At 40.3% G+C, this 18,064-nt stretch overlaps 1 protein-coding gene across 4 annotated transcripts in view; it reads right to left on the bottom strand.

Annotated features, from left to right (window-relative positions):
• PTPRG (protein tyrosine phosphatase receptor type G) overlaps positions 1 to 18,064 on the bottom strand; it is a 701,636-nt gene that overhangs the window by 276,611 nt on the left and 406,961 nt on the right. For all 4 annotated transcript variants that reach the window (XM_032411651.1, XM_032411652.1, XM_032411653.1 and 1 more), the window contains 2 exons: positions 16,953 to 17,132; positions 4,053 to 4,201 (listed from right to left, as the gene is read on the bottom strand). In XM_032411651.1, the coding sequence (XP_032267542.1) occupies positions 4,053 to 4,201; positions 16,953 to 17,132 (329 nt within the window). The remainder of the gene's footprint in view (positions 1 to 4,052; positions 4,202 to 16,952; positions 17,133 to 18,064) is intronic.

Genomic DNA, 18,064 nt, shown 5'->3' with positions numbered 1-18,064 from the left:
TCATAGACAACTGTGGTCGCAGAGGTAATACAAAGTTGAAGAGCCATGGAAGAACTGGAGCAGGACACACCACTGTTTAATCCCTGGAATGTTCTGAGCCTTTTCACTTTAAGGTTACTTAATCACATCTAAAAAATCCTTTTTGCCATGTAAAGTAATATATATATTCACAGGATTCAGGGATGAGTGAGTGGACCTTTTGGGGGGGCACTATCCTGCCTATCAAAACCCCCAATGATCTCTCTTTATTCCTCCAACTTACCAAGCATCTCCTGCCTCAGGGCCTTTGCATGTTCCTGTTCTATGGGCAGGTTCCAACTTATCTCTTCCACCTTAATAAATATCACTTCATAAATATAGCTTAATAAATATCTGCCTAGAGGTCTTCCATATCTCATGGCAAAATATCCCTCTTCTTCAGAGACAGTATCATAACCGATATAACACAGCTATATTTATGTGACCACTTGCTCAATTTCTGTGTCATTACCAGAGTGCAAATATCTCAAGGGTAAGGCCACTGTCTTTCTGGTTTACTTTTATAACCCAGCGCCTACATGACAGTAGGTACTCCAGAAAAATCTGCTGCTCGGCAAGGAATAAAGCTGCATAATAGGAGGTGAGGGCATCTGGGGATCCAAATTGGGTCTAAACTCCTAGGCATGGCATTGTAATCTGATTCTGACTTTGTTTCCTAACTTAAACTGAGCTGTAAAGAAAACTGGCTATTGAAAGGCTCTTATTTTGTTTTTACAAGGCCATTTATTTTTCTATTAGATGGGATGTTTTGAAGTGTAGGAACTCCAAGAACAAGTCCAGGATCGCAGCCAGGGAAATGTGGGGAGGTCTGATCTCTGGATGTGTACGAAGTTGTTATAGGTGACCTCAAGGAATTCCCAGGAAGCAGCAAAACCTACAAAGTTGGGCTTGTTGCAACTGACCCTCAGGGAGCAGGTCCAGGTTCTTGCAGGGCATATGCTTACAACTCAGCCTGCCGAGCTGGAGCACTGAGGCAGCTGCTGAAATCAATAGCCTAGGTCACGACTTAACCTCAAGTGGAACCTCAAGGAACCAGGACCAGCAATGCTCTTACCCATCAGGCGAGGTACATTTCCTCTCTGAAATCCACAAGAAGATGGAACAACCCCTCAAGCAGGGAGTCGTCAGGATTCAAACGTACTTAAAGCAATGCCACACAGGTAAAGGAAGTTTCGATTCCAAAGAAACATACCGCGTTCTCTGCTCCAGAGCCTCACAACAGTGACATTTTGTGCGGGATAATACTTTATCTGGGGGCTGTCCTATGAATTGGATGTTTAACAGCATCCCTGGTCTCTACTCACTGGATTCTAGGAGCATACCACTGCCCCTAGTGATGACAACCAGAAATGTCCCCCGAAAATGTGTAATGTCCCCAGAGGCGGGGAAGGCCATCTCTAGTTGAGAAACAGCACTGTGTTCTACCAATCTCAGTGCAATCTTCAACCACGACTCTTCTCTGACTCTGTTTACAAAACAGATAAATAATGTCCCCAATGCTGATAAATGACCCCATGATACATTACAGTTTTCTTACTTTCATTTTTTAAAAAGACTTATTTATTTATTTTTTAGAGGGAGAGAGAGAGAGAGAGAAGAGTGAACATGTGCTGGGGGAGGGGTAGAGGGAGAAGGAAGAGAAAGAATCTTAAGCAGACTCTGTGCTCAACACGGAGCCCAACTTGGGGCTCGATCCCATGACCCTGAGATCATAACCTGAGCCAAAAATCAAGAGTCAGAGGATCAACCAACTGAGTCAGCCAGGCGCCCCTTCTTACTTTCATTTTTAATTTCTTAGAAAACAACATAGTTATATGGAGTGAAATAAACCAAGTCTGAGATGTTCAAACTGTAAGAACATCAGGGAGAGTTCCTGTTGATAAAGAGCTCAAATAAAACAATTTAACATAAAATATTACAGACATGTTTTGGGAAAAAGTGAGCAACTTTTCCTTGCATTTTTTAAAGTTAAATTTGATCCCATTACCTTTGATCTCTGAAATTCCAAGTTCCTCCAAATACATCCACTAAGTAATTTAACATGTTTATCACATTAAAAAAAATAAAAAAACAAGCTACAAACCAGATGGGCCTCGATGAGGAGCCCAATTAATACAGGCAGTCTTACCATCTTATATTACTTAAAAGAAATAAATTCAAACAACTTGGTTGAACAATAAGTCTGTGCATTGTAGCTGCCATTTCTAATTAGCTTCTGAATTTCAGGGCACTCTGAGTAAAAGAAAAATGAAATATTCATTTAAAGTAGTAACTTTTAGAAAGAATATGCATCTAGTCTATGCATTTCTCCAAATATGAATGGAATAAGAGGAGGAGACAGGCCCGTCACCACATTAAGGGATGTAATTAAGAATGAGGCAAAAGTTCCCAGTTCCCATCTCTAGAGCTCTTCTTTACCAAGGCAACTGCCAAAATCAGTTTCCAATCTTTCAAAGCACAGGTCTTTTGTTTGAACAACACTAGATGAACAAATGGCAGCCCAATTCTGAGATAAAGAGGCTTTCAAGAAAAACTAGCTGGACACAAACTATCTCTTCAACTCACACTGCCAATGGGAACCAGTCAGCAAGAACAGAAGGGAAACCCTAAACTTGAAAAAGATGGTATCATTTTGCTTCTAGGAATCAAGTTTTCCAAGTACCAATAAAGCTAAGAACTCTAAGAAGTGATTCATTCAGTACAAAAGGAGGAGGAGAACCCATTAGAAAAAACCCTACTCAGGAGACCTTTAAATAGTGTAACTAGTACAAGAAGTCCCACAGACAGAAGAATCTTAGTACCGGGAATTTGTCAGCTGAACAAGAAAAAATGTGAAGCATTTTCTCAGAATAGTTATCTCTGGTTTCTTCAGCAATCACAGATAAGAAATAAATTTAATGTGAATATAGGCATCTCTAAACAAAGAAATACTACTGATTTTCTCATCTTGAAAGGATTCTTCACTTATGCTTCAGGGATGCCTAAATGGTCCATAAATGGGCTTGAGGAGGTAGGGTGAATGATGAAACCCTATAAACTATGTGCAAATCTGTGTGTATATCCGTGTATTTTCCCTATATGGAGGGGATCTCAAGTATTGCTCAGATAATCAGAGTAGGTCATGACTTACTTAGAAGTTATAAAACACTAAGAGTTGCTGTTCCATGTTTGAGTCCAAGCATAGGCTAGAAGGCACACCCATTCAGTTCTTCCTCAACTTTGTAAAGCTTACCACATTAGAGAACCAAACAACCTAACAAACTTGTGTGCCCCAACAAAAGAATATCCACATCCTGATGATGATGAAAGGTAAAAATAAGGTTAGCAATGGAAAGGGTGTGCTGCCCCCACCCAACATTAATGAAGGAGTTTAGAGTCTTGCTCTCTCCCTCCCTCCCTTACCAAAAAGATACAAACCATCTCCTATACCCACACCTTTCTTCTGTCTAGCAGCATGGATCTTTGAGAAAACTGACACAAGAAAGGCAAAATGTCACCATTGATCCCAGCAATGTTAACCGAGAGTCACACCACCAATGGCCACAGCCTCTTTCTCGACAACTGGCAGGAGCAAACAAACCTTACAACAGCTTCCCCACTGAGAGAAGGTTCTGAGATGCCTCTTCATGTACCAAGTAACTTTTCTCTTTTCTAGAAAAGGTTGAAAACAGTCACCTGAGTTTCATACAGAATTTCAGCTTTAAAAAGTGGGACTTCAGAAACAAGAGTAAAGGAATTGTGTCAAATGAAACAAATGGTTGAAAATCCTTGGCCAGGGGTGAGTCTGCTCAGACCATGATGCCCCTGACTTCCCCATGCTTCTCCACTTAAACAAAGGTGAGAAGCTTGAGGAGGAAAATAACACCCATCAAGCTGTGTATCAAGGATTTCCAGGGACAAAGGTATGGACGGTACAAGTTTGATGTGCGAAGTCACTGGGGGTAAAGAGGAAGCATCTCATTAATGTGAGGACCCAAAGAAGGGCCACACTTGACATCTCAATGTGTTCTCACCTCCACAGGAAAGCGCCTGCCGTTGATGCTGTGTTCAGAGCCCGCAGAACCATTGCTGTGTCCCCAGTGAAATTCCACCTTCTCGGCTTTGAATCTGCCAGGCAGGCCGGCACCACTGACAAAGTAGTCGTCCTTTAGGAGGATGGCAACTGTATAAGATGGAAGGGGAGGGAACAAGGTGAGTCTCCACAGGAAAACCGAACGACTTCCTCCGTTGCTTCAAATGAAGTTCAGGCTTACATGATGTGAGTTATTTCCTCACGTTCCTGTTTAAAAAACAACTCAAAAACACTAGTTTGAATAAATTAGCACAATCTAGCTGCAGAATGTTGTCAAGCTCCAGCTCACTCTAAATCATGAAAATTCCCAGGGAATGATCTCAAAATTTCTTATCCATTTCACAGATGGAAAAAAAAAAAAAAGAAAAAGAAAAAGAATGGAGACAGTCAGAGTAAGATGCTCTGAATCGGGGTCTCCTAAGTCTGCCCGATGACCAAAACAATCTGGAGAGGGAGATTTTTCTTTTTGTAAACACTGACTCCTGGGGCTACCCCAGGGTTCAAGGTCTGAAATGAGATGGGAAAAACATATGATAAGCCAGATGTGAGAGGCACGTTTCTTTGATTAGAAAGCTTACGCAAAGATATCAGGAAATAAAATTTGCAGGTTCTTCCAATTTTAAGGCAATATCAGTGGGCATACGACCAAGGTGGGGGTTGCATTCATGGTGTTTGAAAATGGTGCCCAGGAAAATGCTGGCAAAATTTTATTCGTTAAGTCATTCAAATAATTGCAGATAACGAGATCTAATTTAATATTCTGTTTTATTCCATGTATAGGAAAATTTTACTTAGCCCATCCAAAAGAACCCCTGAGAATTCCAAGACATAGGGAAACTTAGTCAATTTAAACCCTAACTTTCAAAAACATTCCCCTCCTGAAACACAGGAAAGAGACGTTGAGAACAAATAACTTGGATTTATACTAGCATAACAATTATCTTCCCAAAAGGAATGCAGTATCCAAATGCATAACAAACAGATTTTATCTTATAAGTGATACATTCCCTTTTTTTGTTTGTTTTCTAAAGTGAATTCATGCATTCGTTCAACAAACACTTATTGGCTGCTAAATATGGGTAAGATGTCAACCAATATACTTCATGGTTTGTGATCAACAGCCAATTTGTGTAAACCACAGAAAAGCTCTTGTATCATCACTGTCTCTTCTTCCTAAAGAGATCACAGTTCGAGCTTTAGAGAGAAATCCTGCATGAAAATTAGGTCTCCATAAAAGATAGGGACTAGGCTAATGACCCATCTCTAAAACAGTGCAATTAGTTTCAGTAATCCTCTATATAAAGGAAGCATTAAAAGCAAGTAAAGGAACCCTGCTCGTATAAATCCCTTTTTATTGCATTCAAAAGACAGTTTTTCTTCAATTTCTGAAAAAAAATATACAGTGAATGTTTAATTAGTGGGACAGCAAATTAAGAGATGAAATGAAGTCAAAGCAAGTATTTCTTGCGCCAATTAAACATGCTATGGCGCTGTTTCATCTTTGCTGTGTGCTAGGCATGTTTTAGCAGGGGTTGGCAATGTTCTCTGTGAAGGGCAAGATAGTAACTATTTAAGGCTCTGTGGACCATAGGATCCCAGTTGCTACAACCCAACCTAGTCTCTGTAGCACTGAGGCCGCCAAACACAAAATGTAAATGAACGCTCCAATAAAACTATCCAAACTAAAATATGGATATAATTTTCATGTGTCATGGAATCTTAATCTAGCTTTGATTTTTTTTTTTTCAACCATTAAGAACGCAGAAACAAGCAGGGGTTGTAATTTGGCGATCCTTAAAACACAGTATGATATTTTATAAGATAAAATATATTAAACCAATCATATGTCTTTAGTTCTAAAGCCAAAATACCTATGAATTAGCTCAGTAGTGTCTTAAATACTGTTGATTACTCTCATCCTGTTATAAATTCTATACATAACACTTTGCATCCGAAGGATGAAGGCAAAGCATTTTGAGTGCATCTGTTACAATATATACCCAGGGACTCAGCAGCATCTTATAAATATTTGATTTTACCTAAATCATTTATGTCTCTGTCAGGGGTCATTTTACTTGTTTTATATGTATAATTAAAAGCGTAATTAGGGAACTGTACAATCTGAAACATTAATCTCATTTTTCATTTTACTGTATTCCTCACTAGAGCACACAGCACGCTCCGTGTTCATACTCCCCCTTCTGAACGTGGCTTCTATTTTTGTTTACCTACAAAACTGGGAAGTGAAAACTTTCCCAGCTATCATGTAACCATTTTCTGATGACCACTGATGACACAGAGCTGTTTGAAAACAAAATAAAGGTACTTCCCACAGAATACAGAATATATTAAAAGCCAAGAGCTCAGAAGATGGACAGACCTGGGTTGGAATCCAGTTCTGATTACTTTAGAGCAGTATGACCTTGGTTAAGATACCTGACTTCTTTGTGCCTCAGTCTCCACCCCTGTTCACATGGCACTAACAGGGTCTAAATGGCAAGGCCCTTAGACCTCTCCTTTTTCAGATAGAGTTGCATTTTTTTAAAAAAAGATTTTACTTATTTATGAGAGAGAGAGAGAGAGAGCACAAGCAGGGGGAGGGGCTGGGGGAGTGGCAGAGGGAGAAGCAGACTCCCCGCTGAGCAGGAAGCATGACAGACTTGGGGCTCCATCCCAGGACCCTGGGATCATGACCTGAGCTAAAGGCAGATGCTTAACTGACTGAGCCACCCAGGAGTCCGTCAAGTTCCATTTTAAAGCAATACTGATTTCCCCACAAAATGAAGTGTCCTAGGACAGACACCACAGCAATACTTGAGAGAGATCATAAGTGCTGAGTAGTGCTTTGAATTTATTACAACACAGAGTAAAAGGGTATTTCCTCTTCTTGATTCTTTCTATGTTTTGGTCACATCAAGGGGGGAAAAAGTCTCAGTTCAGTGCTAATATGCTTTCCACACTTCCCTGATATTCATTCATTTCCCCCTTGTACCCAAGAGTATTATGCTACATTTAATAACTTTGGTAATTTGATTTATTTTCACAGATCACAGACATACATGCTTATATTAGTCTATCCATGTCAAATAGCATGGGTCTTCCCGTTAAGGTGTTGGTAAAAAGTTTTCCTTTATAATCAATTCCTTTAATTAAAATAAAGAGAGCCAGTTGAAAGAAAAAACAGTAAGTAGATAATACTATAATAATAATAAAGGGGCACCTGGGTGGCTCAATCAGTTGAGCGTCCAACTCCTGATCTCAGCTCAGGTTTTAACCTCAGGGTTGTGAGTTCAAGCCCTGCGTTGGGCTCCACGCTGGGAGTAATGAATTTCAATTTTCAATTTTAAAAGAATAGAAGTAAGTTGAATCTGGATTAGGAGACAATTAGGAAGGTAGCCAGCAAGAGCTAACAAATGGAGACTGATAGGAAAGGAGGGGTAAGCAGGAAAGGTACATAGGAGTGGACTTTCCAGAACAAGGCCCTCTGGTTGTTGAACTGTTACTGGGGACTGGGATGGAATCACAGCAGAACAATGAAGGGAGTGGAAGGAGCTAAGGCTCCAAATTCTGAGTTTCTTAACCTAGAGTTCATAGTCCACGGCAGGAGCCACCCTTGGGCTTCGGGGTCTACACCCTCCTGAGACAGGAAGTAAAATGCAGAGCATGGGTGCAGATACGGAGCCAGACCCTGGAGCCCGCTGAGTCTGAATTTGACTACCACCATCTGTCACACTCCAACCGTGGGAAAGGCATTATATTTCTTGGTGCCCCAGTTCCTGTTCGGTACAACTGGAATAATACCACAGTAGCCTCACGGGTTTGCTAGGAGATCACAGGAATGACAAACGAAGAATGCTTACAACAGTAATTGCTATATGACGTTAGAGCATAAAGATGACACTGCATAACTGCATAAGTGTTGTTTATAAAGTTTATCATCCTAGGGAGAGGAGCCCCTTGTGTCTGAGTCTCCCCAGAAGATAACAATACCCCAGGCTATGCAGAGGGAGAGGGGACAGGTGGGAGTCACATTAGTTTTCTCCGGAGCTCGAAGGGATAACCGAGGACCTGGCATCCACGGCACTGTTTGCAGGACATCCACCCACTGTTTATAAATTAAACTCAACATGTCTATATGATGCTGGGCTAAAGCAAATGTTCACACCAAAATCTGAGTAAACAGCAGTAGGTGCCAAAAGTTAAATAAAAATGGATGGGAGGGAAACTAGCTGCTTGCTATCTTCCTTCCACTATCCCCAACCAATTTTTAACACTATAAAATGAGAAAAGACCACTATGATTGGATCTTAATGGTGGGATCCGCCCCCACCCCCCACCCCGACCACCCACAATACAGGTGTCCATTAGGGGATGCTTTGGGCCCTTGGTAAAAGGGAAATGTTCTGGTCTGAAGTCAAGAAACATGAGCTTAACACTGGCATTTATTTCTTCAAATATTGACCAACTTATGACTGGGGAAGAAAAGGTTAATAAATCAGGCATAGCTCTTGCCTTCATGGAGGGCACAGTTGGTGGGAAAGATAGGCCCTGGAACTAAACGGCAAAAACAGCCTGGCGATTGGGACAAGTGGTAACAGGTGAGAATCCAAGCCCAGACAGGAGAAGAGGAGAGTGTATCTTCAAGGACTGATGAAATTACATGAGCTGAGAGTTAAAGGAGCAACCCTGGGAAGTGCTGACAAGAGGGGAGCAGGAAAAAGAAGCTCATGCAAAGGCCCTGCGGTAGTGGGAGTAAGTAAGAGGAAGCCAGGGTGGTTGGCGCCCAGACAGCAGGGTGTGTGACACAGAAGCTGGGGAATGAGGCAGGGACAGTGATCAATCTGTCTTTATCCCCAGGAGAAATGGAAAGTCCTTGATATGGCTGAAAGTTAGAACAAGAAAGAAAGAGGGTGAGACAGAAAGACAGACATGGTCAGATTTAGGAGATAAAATTATTCTGGCTACTAAGTGAAGAAGGCCCGGAAAGAAAGCAACACTAGTTGGTAGGAGCAGAAGTTGGGAGGTTACTGCCGTCATCTGCTACAGACAGACTGGACATGTTAAGCTGGGATAGCCTCAGATATTAGAGAGCTGTCAAGTCACGGGATGACCCTGGGTCTCAGTTAACTCACTGCTAACCTGAGCAGGATGAACAAAGTGGGTAAGCTGACCCTTCAATCATACAAGATACGACATATGTTAATCTAGCAGAGTCCTGTGCCCTAAAAAAGAAAGACAGGTTTCAAAAATGACCCTCAAACTTCAAAATTTACTTAAGTCTCCCCACGTAGGGGCGCCTGGGTGGCTCAGTCATTAAGCGTCTGCCTTCGGCTCAGGTCATGATTCCAGGGTCCTGGGATCGAGTCCCACATCGGGCTCCCTGCTCCACGGGGAGCCTGCTTCTCCCTCTCCCCCTCCTCCTGCTTGTGTTCCCTCTCTCGCTGGGTCTCTCTCTGTCAAATAAATAAATAAAATCTTAAAAAAAAAAAGTCTCCTCACGTAAAATAGCACTGGTTTTCCCATTATCATTGGTTATGTAATTGGAATATAATTGGCTTCTGTCTCCCCCAAAACTAGTTTTACCATAGGGGCTGGGGCTGTGGGATTCAGAGAAAAGAAATGGAGCTGAGCAAACATGAAAAAGAGCTTGTAGTGTATCTAGCTAAAGACAGACCCAGTGAAATAGCTCTGACTTGAATTCCAGAGTTCAGGCAAGACTGAAGAGTAACAGGATGAAAGCACCCAAGAATTTGGACCTCTGAAATAGGAAAAATTTTATTTTTCAAGTTTTTATCTTAATTCCAGCTAGTCAACATACAGAATTATATTAGTTTCAGGTGATTCAACAATTCTATGCATGACTCACTGCTCATTGTAAGTGTGCTCTTAATCCCCATCACCTATTTAACTTGCCACCTCCACCCCCACCCCTCCACCAGCCCGGGAGGTCAAGAGTCTGTTTCTTGATTTGTCTCTTTCTTTGTTCATTTGTTTTGTTTCTTAAATTCCAAAAATGAGTGAGATCATACGGTATCTGTCTTTCTCTGACTTATTTTATTTAGCATTATACTCTCTAGCTCCACCCGTGTTGTTAATGGTAAGATTTCATTCTTTTTTATGGCTGAATAATATTCCATTGTATATATATACCACCTCTTCTTTATCTGTTCATCTATCAATGGACACTTGGGCTGCTTCCATACTTGGCCTATTGCAATCTATCTTCTTTTATTAATTTAACAACGATTTCCTGAATCCATCGATGCCAGGCACGGTGGCATATGCAGACAAACAGAAAAGAATGTAGGCAAAGAAAAAAGCACATAGTGAACAAATATAAAGTGGGAAAATGGAAGTAAATGAATGCATGATGACAAATGTCTTTACTATTTGTCCTTGGTATGGGAGGAAAGAACAAGTAGTGAAACACCAAAAGCCCTCCAAACAGTTAAAATTCATAGGAGCCCATGGCTTATTAACATACATCAGAAGCACCGTCTAAGTCTTAAATTCTGATCATTTAGCTAGAAGCTAATGCTAGGAACAGCAAGATTATCTTGAAATGTTCTTGACGAATGCATTATCTTTTCATTCTACAAAAATGAAAGAAAGGGAAATAACTTAAGATGAAATCAAATGAGAAGTGGCACCGCAGACAGTTATGGTTCCTTAGGAAGAAAAAGAGAGATGCTATCTGTCTTATAAAGATATTTTAGACAACTTTCGAGAAGTGGGCTACGTACAACTAACTTGCTCTATTGATTATGCTGGTTTGGATATATAGCACTCTCAGGGGGTTAAGACAGATATGAACATTAGAACTGTTTTATGGGAAAGTTACCGTCTGTATGTAATAGGCTGCTTTAAATATTAACTTTCTATATTCATATTTTAATATCCAAAAGACAGTCTATTTTACAGATAAGTGACCTGTAAATTTCCATCACAAAAAATACTCTCTACTGAATTTATTTTCTGGAAGAACAAATTTCAAAAAAGGACTTTTGGAGAAAAAACATGTGTTGCTTAAAAATTTTAATGGAGAAGGAAAAGGAAGTTTTTTTCTTCATCTAGGTATCCAAGATAAATATAAAATGAAGAATTGCAACAAAGAAAGACCATGTGGCTTATGTGGTGCTTTTCTTTAATTAATCTTTTAATTTTTCTGGTAATTATAGATTCACGTGCAGTTGTAAGAGATAATACAATGGTCCTGTGTCCCCTTTGTCCAGTTCCTCAAAAAAGTAACATGTGGCAAAACCATAGTTCAATGATATGCATGTTTTGTATTTTTAAAAATTTTTCTGGAATGCCAACAGTTTACTCAGAAGCAAATGTTATACTTTAATAATAATAAAACCATGAGAAGCATTGTGTTTTTCCTCTATTAGAAAATACACAGAAAAACTATTTTTAAAAAATGGATTTACTTCAAAGTACAGGTTCTTATACCCACGAACATACACCCGTAAAACTTGTCAAGGCTTTTAAAAAAGCACTTAAGTCTGGGGCTCACTTTTGGAGAAGGCTGCAACAGGGGTCAGGACCTGGGTATTTTTAAAAAGCTCTTCAGGGAGTTTGGATGTTTCCTTCTGGTTGACTCTCTGATTTTAGGTCGACTGGGGAACTTTGGGTTTTCTGGGCCAGGTTTCTGGAGTGTGGGGAGCTTTTCTTGCAGATTTACTAGGAGTAGTGAAGAACTTGGCCTCTGATATTTGGGAGTCTGTCATGGGTCCTTTTTCCCCAGTGAAGAATTTCATTCTTTCTCTGCCTCTTCTTTGATTCTCGGCTTCTTCCCTGGGCCTTTACCGTGGGTCTTGGGCTCTGCAGCATTTGTCTTCCCACAGCTATACTGGGATCAGGACTGAATTGTGAATTCTCATTTGACTTCATCTAAAGTTATTTTTCCTTTCTTTCATTTTTGTAGAATGAAAAGATAATGCATTGATGAATGCATTATCTGAATTGTGGAGGCTTTCCTGTGGCATGTTTTTGCATGCCAGGATTTCATCTTCGGACTTTTCTAGCACTTGGTGCTTTTCCTCTGCTGGCCACTTTCTCCTCATACTCTGAGGTCTCTTCCTTCCCCGGTTGAGGCCCTATAGGTCCATTTCATCTTCAGTTAGGGCTGATGATATGTGTGTTTTTCTAAGTTATCTATCAACACTATTCACTGGGGATATTATCAATCCTCACCCTTAATTTAGACATAGCACCCTGCACTATATGTATACTGTTGTTCAGTTGAATTTATATGATCCATGCATAATAACAAAGCCACTGAATCTTCATTTCTCCAAAATACTGGAAAATTCATGAACTCCTTTAGCATTTTAAGAAGTACAGGATGAAAGAAGTTTCTAGGTCTATGCTTATTAAAAAAAAAAAAAAGGCGAAGAAAACGAAGAAAAAGGGTGATTTCTGCACCCAAGTTTCTATACCATCATACATTGAAACTTAAGAGAACAGAAAACAATTCCATGTTCTTGTTTGAAATTGCATATACATGGTTGTCACTTTTTAGAAAACAGTCCTAGAGAATCATCTTAGATTATCTGAGATATAGTCTATCTAGGATGATGTCACCAATTTACAGTAAGTACAATTTGAGAAGTAACGGGGATTTATTCTTGCTTCTCAGAAAGGTGTACTTCTGAAATTTCTGAGAGCGATGAGCTCACATTTGGATGGCTGTGCTCTAAAACCAGGCACACATACTCACAGATACGCAACAAGTTGTGGATCACTCCAGGAAGTCAGCACAGTGACAGAGATTGATAATCAGCTCCTGGAAGACTAAGGTCATGAATCAACTTGCATTGGGTGAACCCCACACTCATCTAAAACCTGTCATTGGAGATACCAAGCTGAAAGCTGTCACTGAAACGTGTTATCTTTGCAGAAGGCTGTCAAGCGTTGCAAGTCAAGTAGAAGTCCGCATCAGAGAGCCCAGCGAATTGCCTTTGGCAGGCTTCCGGAATGTGGCACTGAGATGGTACTCAGCTCCGCGATCTGATTACACCCAGTATGACAACACTCCCGCCCACCACATTCAGATTGTCGGGGGGAGTCAATATTCCCATCACGGTTCTCCAAAGGATGCTCACATTGGAAATACAAAGAAGGACCACTGGTAAAGAAATTCTGAATTGTAACAATAAATGTACAATCTACATCGGAGACTAGAGGTAGGGGTGAAAAAGTGTGTACAGATAACCTTACCAGTCACACATATTTCCCGAGCAGCTACCCAGATGGATGACTCAAGTTACAGGAGAGGGTAGCCTGTGATGAGGCAAGAAGGAGAACTGATTATGAGAATATTACGAAGAAGAGCCCAAAGTCAGGAATCACGGTGCTGACTGAGTGAGAAGCAATTCTATGAACAAACCAGGGCAACCCAAAGCAATCAGCCATGAATAATCTCAGATAAATGCTTATTTGGAGAAAGAAAATGGATCCTCCCAAAGTTGCACATGCAGCCACTTAGGTTAAAAGAAAAGGCAACTCTGAGGCGCCTGGGTGGCACAGCTGGTTGAGCACTGACTCTTGGTGTCAGCTCAGGTCTAATCTTAAGGTTGTGAGATCGATCCCCATGTCCAGCTCCACATTCAAAGTGGAGTCTGCTTGGGTTTCTGTCTCCTTCTCCCTCTGTGCCACCCCACACACACACACCGCCCCGGGCTGTGGGGGCTCTATCTCTTTCTAAAATAAATAAATAAAGTTTTTAAACAAAAAAAAAAAAAAAAAGAAAGAAAGAAAGAAAGAAAAGAAAAGAAAAAAGAAAAAGAAAAGCCAACTCTGACCCATAATAAGAATGAAACCAAAGGGCTGACAGTGAAGTCATTTTAGCCCAGTGTGGGGGCTGTGGCCAGCCCAGGCTCTTGAAAGGGATTACGAAGAGTGGTTTGTAGTGATATCCTTGGTTACAAAGGGATCATTTCAAAAAAGAGAGAGAGAAAGAGAGTGAGCTTGTTTTAATGGGTTAGAGTTATAAGAGTTAAAAAATAAGATACAAAAAATATATTTAGTACCAATAAAAACCCAGGTAGCACTAGGCAGAGATATAACACCCCTGTGTTTATTTTCAGATCAGACAGCGCAGGACAGCAAGGCGTTCTCTAATTCCATGGACAATCTGAAACTGATAACTGCACAATAGTGATTAAGAGGGAGGCAGCTCTTTGTATTAGCAATGGTGAAAATACGATGTTCTGTATTAATAAATTTCAAAAGACAAGTGGGGTTGATGGGGGTAAAAAAAAAAAGGCGGGAGAATCAAGTTGCTGGCCTGATATATAAAAGGACGAGAACATGTTCCTCTGTGCCCTAATATAATAGGAAATATTAAAGTAAAAACTCAAGGAGGTAAGGATTTTACTTCCACTCATGCATTTGGCCCAGAACTGTCCAACAGAACTTTTTGCAATGATAGAATGTACTCTGTCTGGCTGCCTCGCTATGGTAACTGCTGGCCATATGTGGCTACCGAGCATTTGAAACGCGGCCAGTACAATACTACCCATGATCTACAGATTCAATGCAGTCCCTATCAAAATTCTAATGGTGTTTTTCACAGAAACAGTAAAAACAATCCTAAAATTCCTACAGAACCACAAAAGACCCTGAGTAGCCAAAAGAATCCTGAGAAAGAAAAATGAAGCTGCAGGCATTTCAAATTATGCCACGAAGCTATAGTAACCAAAACAGAGTGACACTGGCGTAACAACAGACACAGACCAATGAACAGAATCCAGAGCCCAGAAATAAACCCACACATATACAATATACAATCAACCAATATTTGACATGAGAGCCAAGAACACTCAATGGGAAAGAACAGTCTGTCTCTTCAATAAATGGTGCTGGGAAAACTAAATATTCATGTGCAAAGGAACGAAGTTGGACTCCTACCTTACATCACTCACAAAAATTAACTTGAAATGAATTAAAGACTTAAATGTATGACCTGAAACCACAAAACTCCTAGAAGAAAACATGGGGTAAAATCTCCTAGACAAGGGTCCTAGCGATGATTTTTTGGACAGAACACCAAAAGCACAAGCAACACAACCAAAATCAAACAAGTGAGACCACATTGAACTAAAAAGCTTCTCTCTCCACAGCAAAAGAAACAATTTAAAAAATGAAAAGGCAATCTATTGAATAGGAAAAAAAATTTGCAAACTATACATGTGATAAAGATTTTAATACCCAAAATACGTAAAGAACTCATGTAACATAGTAGCAAAAAACAACAAAAACCCACTATAAAATCCAAAAAAAAAACCAAACCCAAACAACAACAACAAAACCCTAAATAACCCTGCTTAAAAGTTGGCAAAAGACCATAGGCATTTTTCCAAAGACACACAAATGGCCAATAGGTACATGGCAAGTGCTCAACGTCACTAACCATCAGGGAAATACAAATCAAAACCACAATGAGATACCACCTCACACCTGTGAGGATGGCTACTATCAAGAAGACAAGAAATAAAAAGTATTGGTGAGGATGTGGAGAAAAGGGTACCCTTGTACACTGTTGCTGGGAATGGAAATTGGTACAGCTCCTATAGAAAAGAGTATGGCAGCTCCTCAAAATACCAAAAAATACAACTACCATATGATCCCACAATTCTACTTCTGGGTGTGTATGCATAGGAAATGAAATCACTATCTTGAAGAGGTATCTGCACCCCCATGTTCACTGTAGCATTACTCATAATAGCCAAGACATAGAAACAACCTGAGTGCCCATCAACTGATAACCAGACAAAGAAAATACATATTGGAATATTATTCAGCCATAAAAAAGAAAGAAATCCTGTGCCATTTGTGACAACGTGGGTGGCCCTAAAGGGCATTATACTCAAGTAAGTCAGACAAAGACAAACACTCTATGTTCTCACTTATATATGGAATCTAAATTATAGAAACAAAGAGTAGAATGGTGGTTGCCAGGGGCTGAAGATGCAGTAAATGGGAAGATGTGATCAAAGGATATAAGGGTCCATTTTAAGAGAAGTAAGTTCTGGGGATGTAGATCATGGGGACTACATAGTCAACAATACCTTATTCTTCAAAACTGCTAAGGAAGTATGTCTTAAATGTTCTCATCAAAAGAAACAAAGGAAGGAAGCGGGGGAGGGAGGGAGGGAACTGAGGATGTGAAGTGATGGGAGTGTTAACTAACCTAATTATGATAATCACTTGGCAATATAAACATGTATCAAATCATCACATTGTATATATTAAACTTATATAATGTTAAATAAAAGTCAAGTGAACTTCCCTCCAAAAAAACTCCACAAAGATCTGAATGTGTATCCTCTGCTTTCAAACACTGCACGTAGACAACCTAACAAAGTCGGGGGGAAAAGCAAAAAAAGATATGTGGCTATTACAACTGAGGGAGTGAACTTTAATCTTACTTACTTACTGACTTAATAGTTAAATTTAAATAGCCACGGGGCTAGTGGCCACCATAATGGGTAGAGCAGATTTCTGAAAGTCCATTCTATAAACATTTTACATATATGGATTCACTAAATCCTTACAACCCTATGAGGCTGATATTATTTTATTATGCATCTTTATTGTATTTCTAAAACCTGAGGCACAGAGTGGTTAAGTAATTTGCCCCAAATCACACAGCTAGGGGAGCAAGTGGCTGGTTCTTGAAGCAATTTAGCTGATTCCAAAGTTCTCACTCAGCTGTATGTTCCTCATAACAACATGCACTACTTAAGGAGCAAATCATGGGTAAGGCAAAAACTAGAGATATCCAAAAATATTCCACATTGATTATTTGCTGACTAGTAAAAAAATCACAGTCTACCTGTTTTCCCTGTGTTTTTCATCCAGGTTTTGTTAGAAGACTCATTGTCGAAGCCATCCAGCTGCAGCTCCTGGTACTCTTCGCCGACCCGTGCATGCTGGTCTAAAATGTCTATGGGAGACTGGTGACGGCCCCCGCAGCTGACACTAGACGTGACCCAGTGCTCAGGGCCATAGGCACCTGTTAAAAGAAAACAATACTTCAGTCCTCATGCCCCAAGGGTTAGCGATGGAATGAACAGGACGTAGGAAGCCAACCGCCGTATCTCTGAAGGTACATTTCCCCTCACGTTCCCACTCCAAAGATGTCAGTCCATTGAAAACTATGAATCCAAGCCATTTGCTTGATAGGGCGATAAGACTGAAGAAAAGACATGTTCCTTAAGATAGTTTCGCTTCTTGATTTGTAATCAAACATTTGCTACTTTATCTGTAATCAGATTAAGGAAGCTGAGCAGAAGGGCTGTCAGAGTTGTTCTCATTTTTAAAAAATCCTAAGTAAGTCTTCCAAAATAAGTAAAGCATTTATTCACAAGAAAACACCTTCCTCTGTTCTGCATGTTTTGTTATTACCAATGGTATACCAAACACAACTTTCTTATCAGCTCCTAGGAGTCTGTGAACTGGAAAAAGAAAAAAATTAAAAATTAAAGGCACCATAACACAGGATGAGAGTCATTACAAATAACGGGGCAATGAGGCAGGGTTTTCCTTTGGTTAATTGTGGAAGATTTTTCAGTTTGGCCAGAACTTGTAAATTTGCGTATTCAGGCACTCACCTCTCCCCTTCTCAATCCCTCCCTGGCATAGGAGATGGAGGTATAAAGGTAAATGCAGACTGAATGCAGCTCTCATATAAATACAGGCTTTGGGGGGATATATGCTGCAAGATTAAAAGACAATGCAGCAGTGCAGAATCCTACTGGGTACCAAGCAGACACAGGCAGAGAAAATATACTGCACCCGCGTGTCTGCACTACTTGGAAATGAAATAATCTGGGGGTGATGTCTATTAAGTTGATAACAAGCTCTGAGATTTTTCTGCACCCAGCCTTGAACCTTCTTGACATGACAAAGCAGAAGGGCCCGTTGAAGGAAACATCCTTCACTAGA

Source organism: Phoca vitulina, unplaced genomic scaffold (assembly GCF_004348235.1).
Source record: "Phoca vitulina isolate PV1807 unplaced genomic scaffold, GSC_HSeal_1.0 scaffold13, whole genome shotgun sequence".
Taxonomy (NCBI): Eukaryota; Metazoa; Chordata; class Mammalia; order Carnivora; family Phocidae; genus Phoca; species Phoca vitulina.
This window is presented reverse-complemented; position numbering and strand designations above follow the sequence as displayed.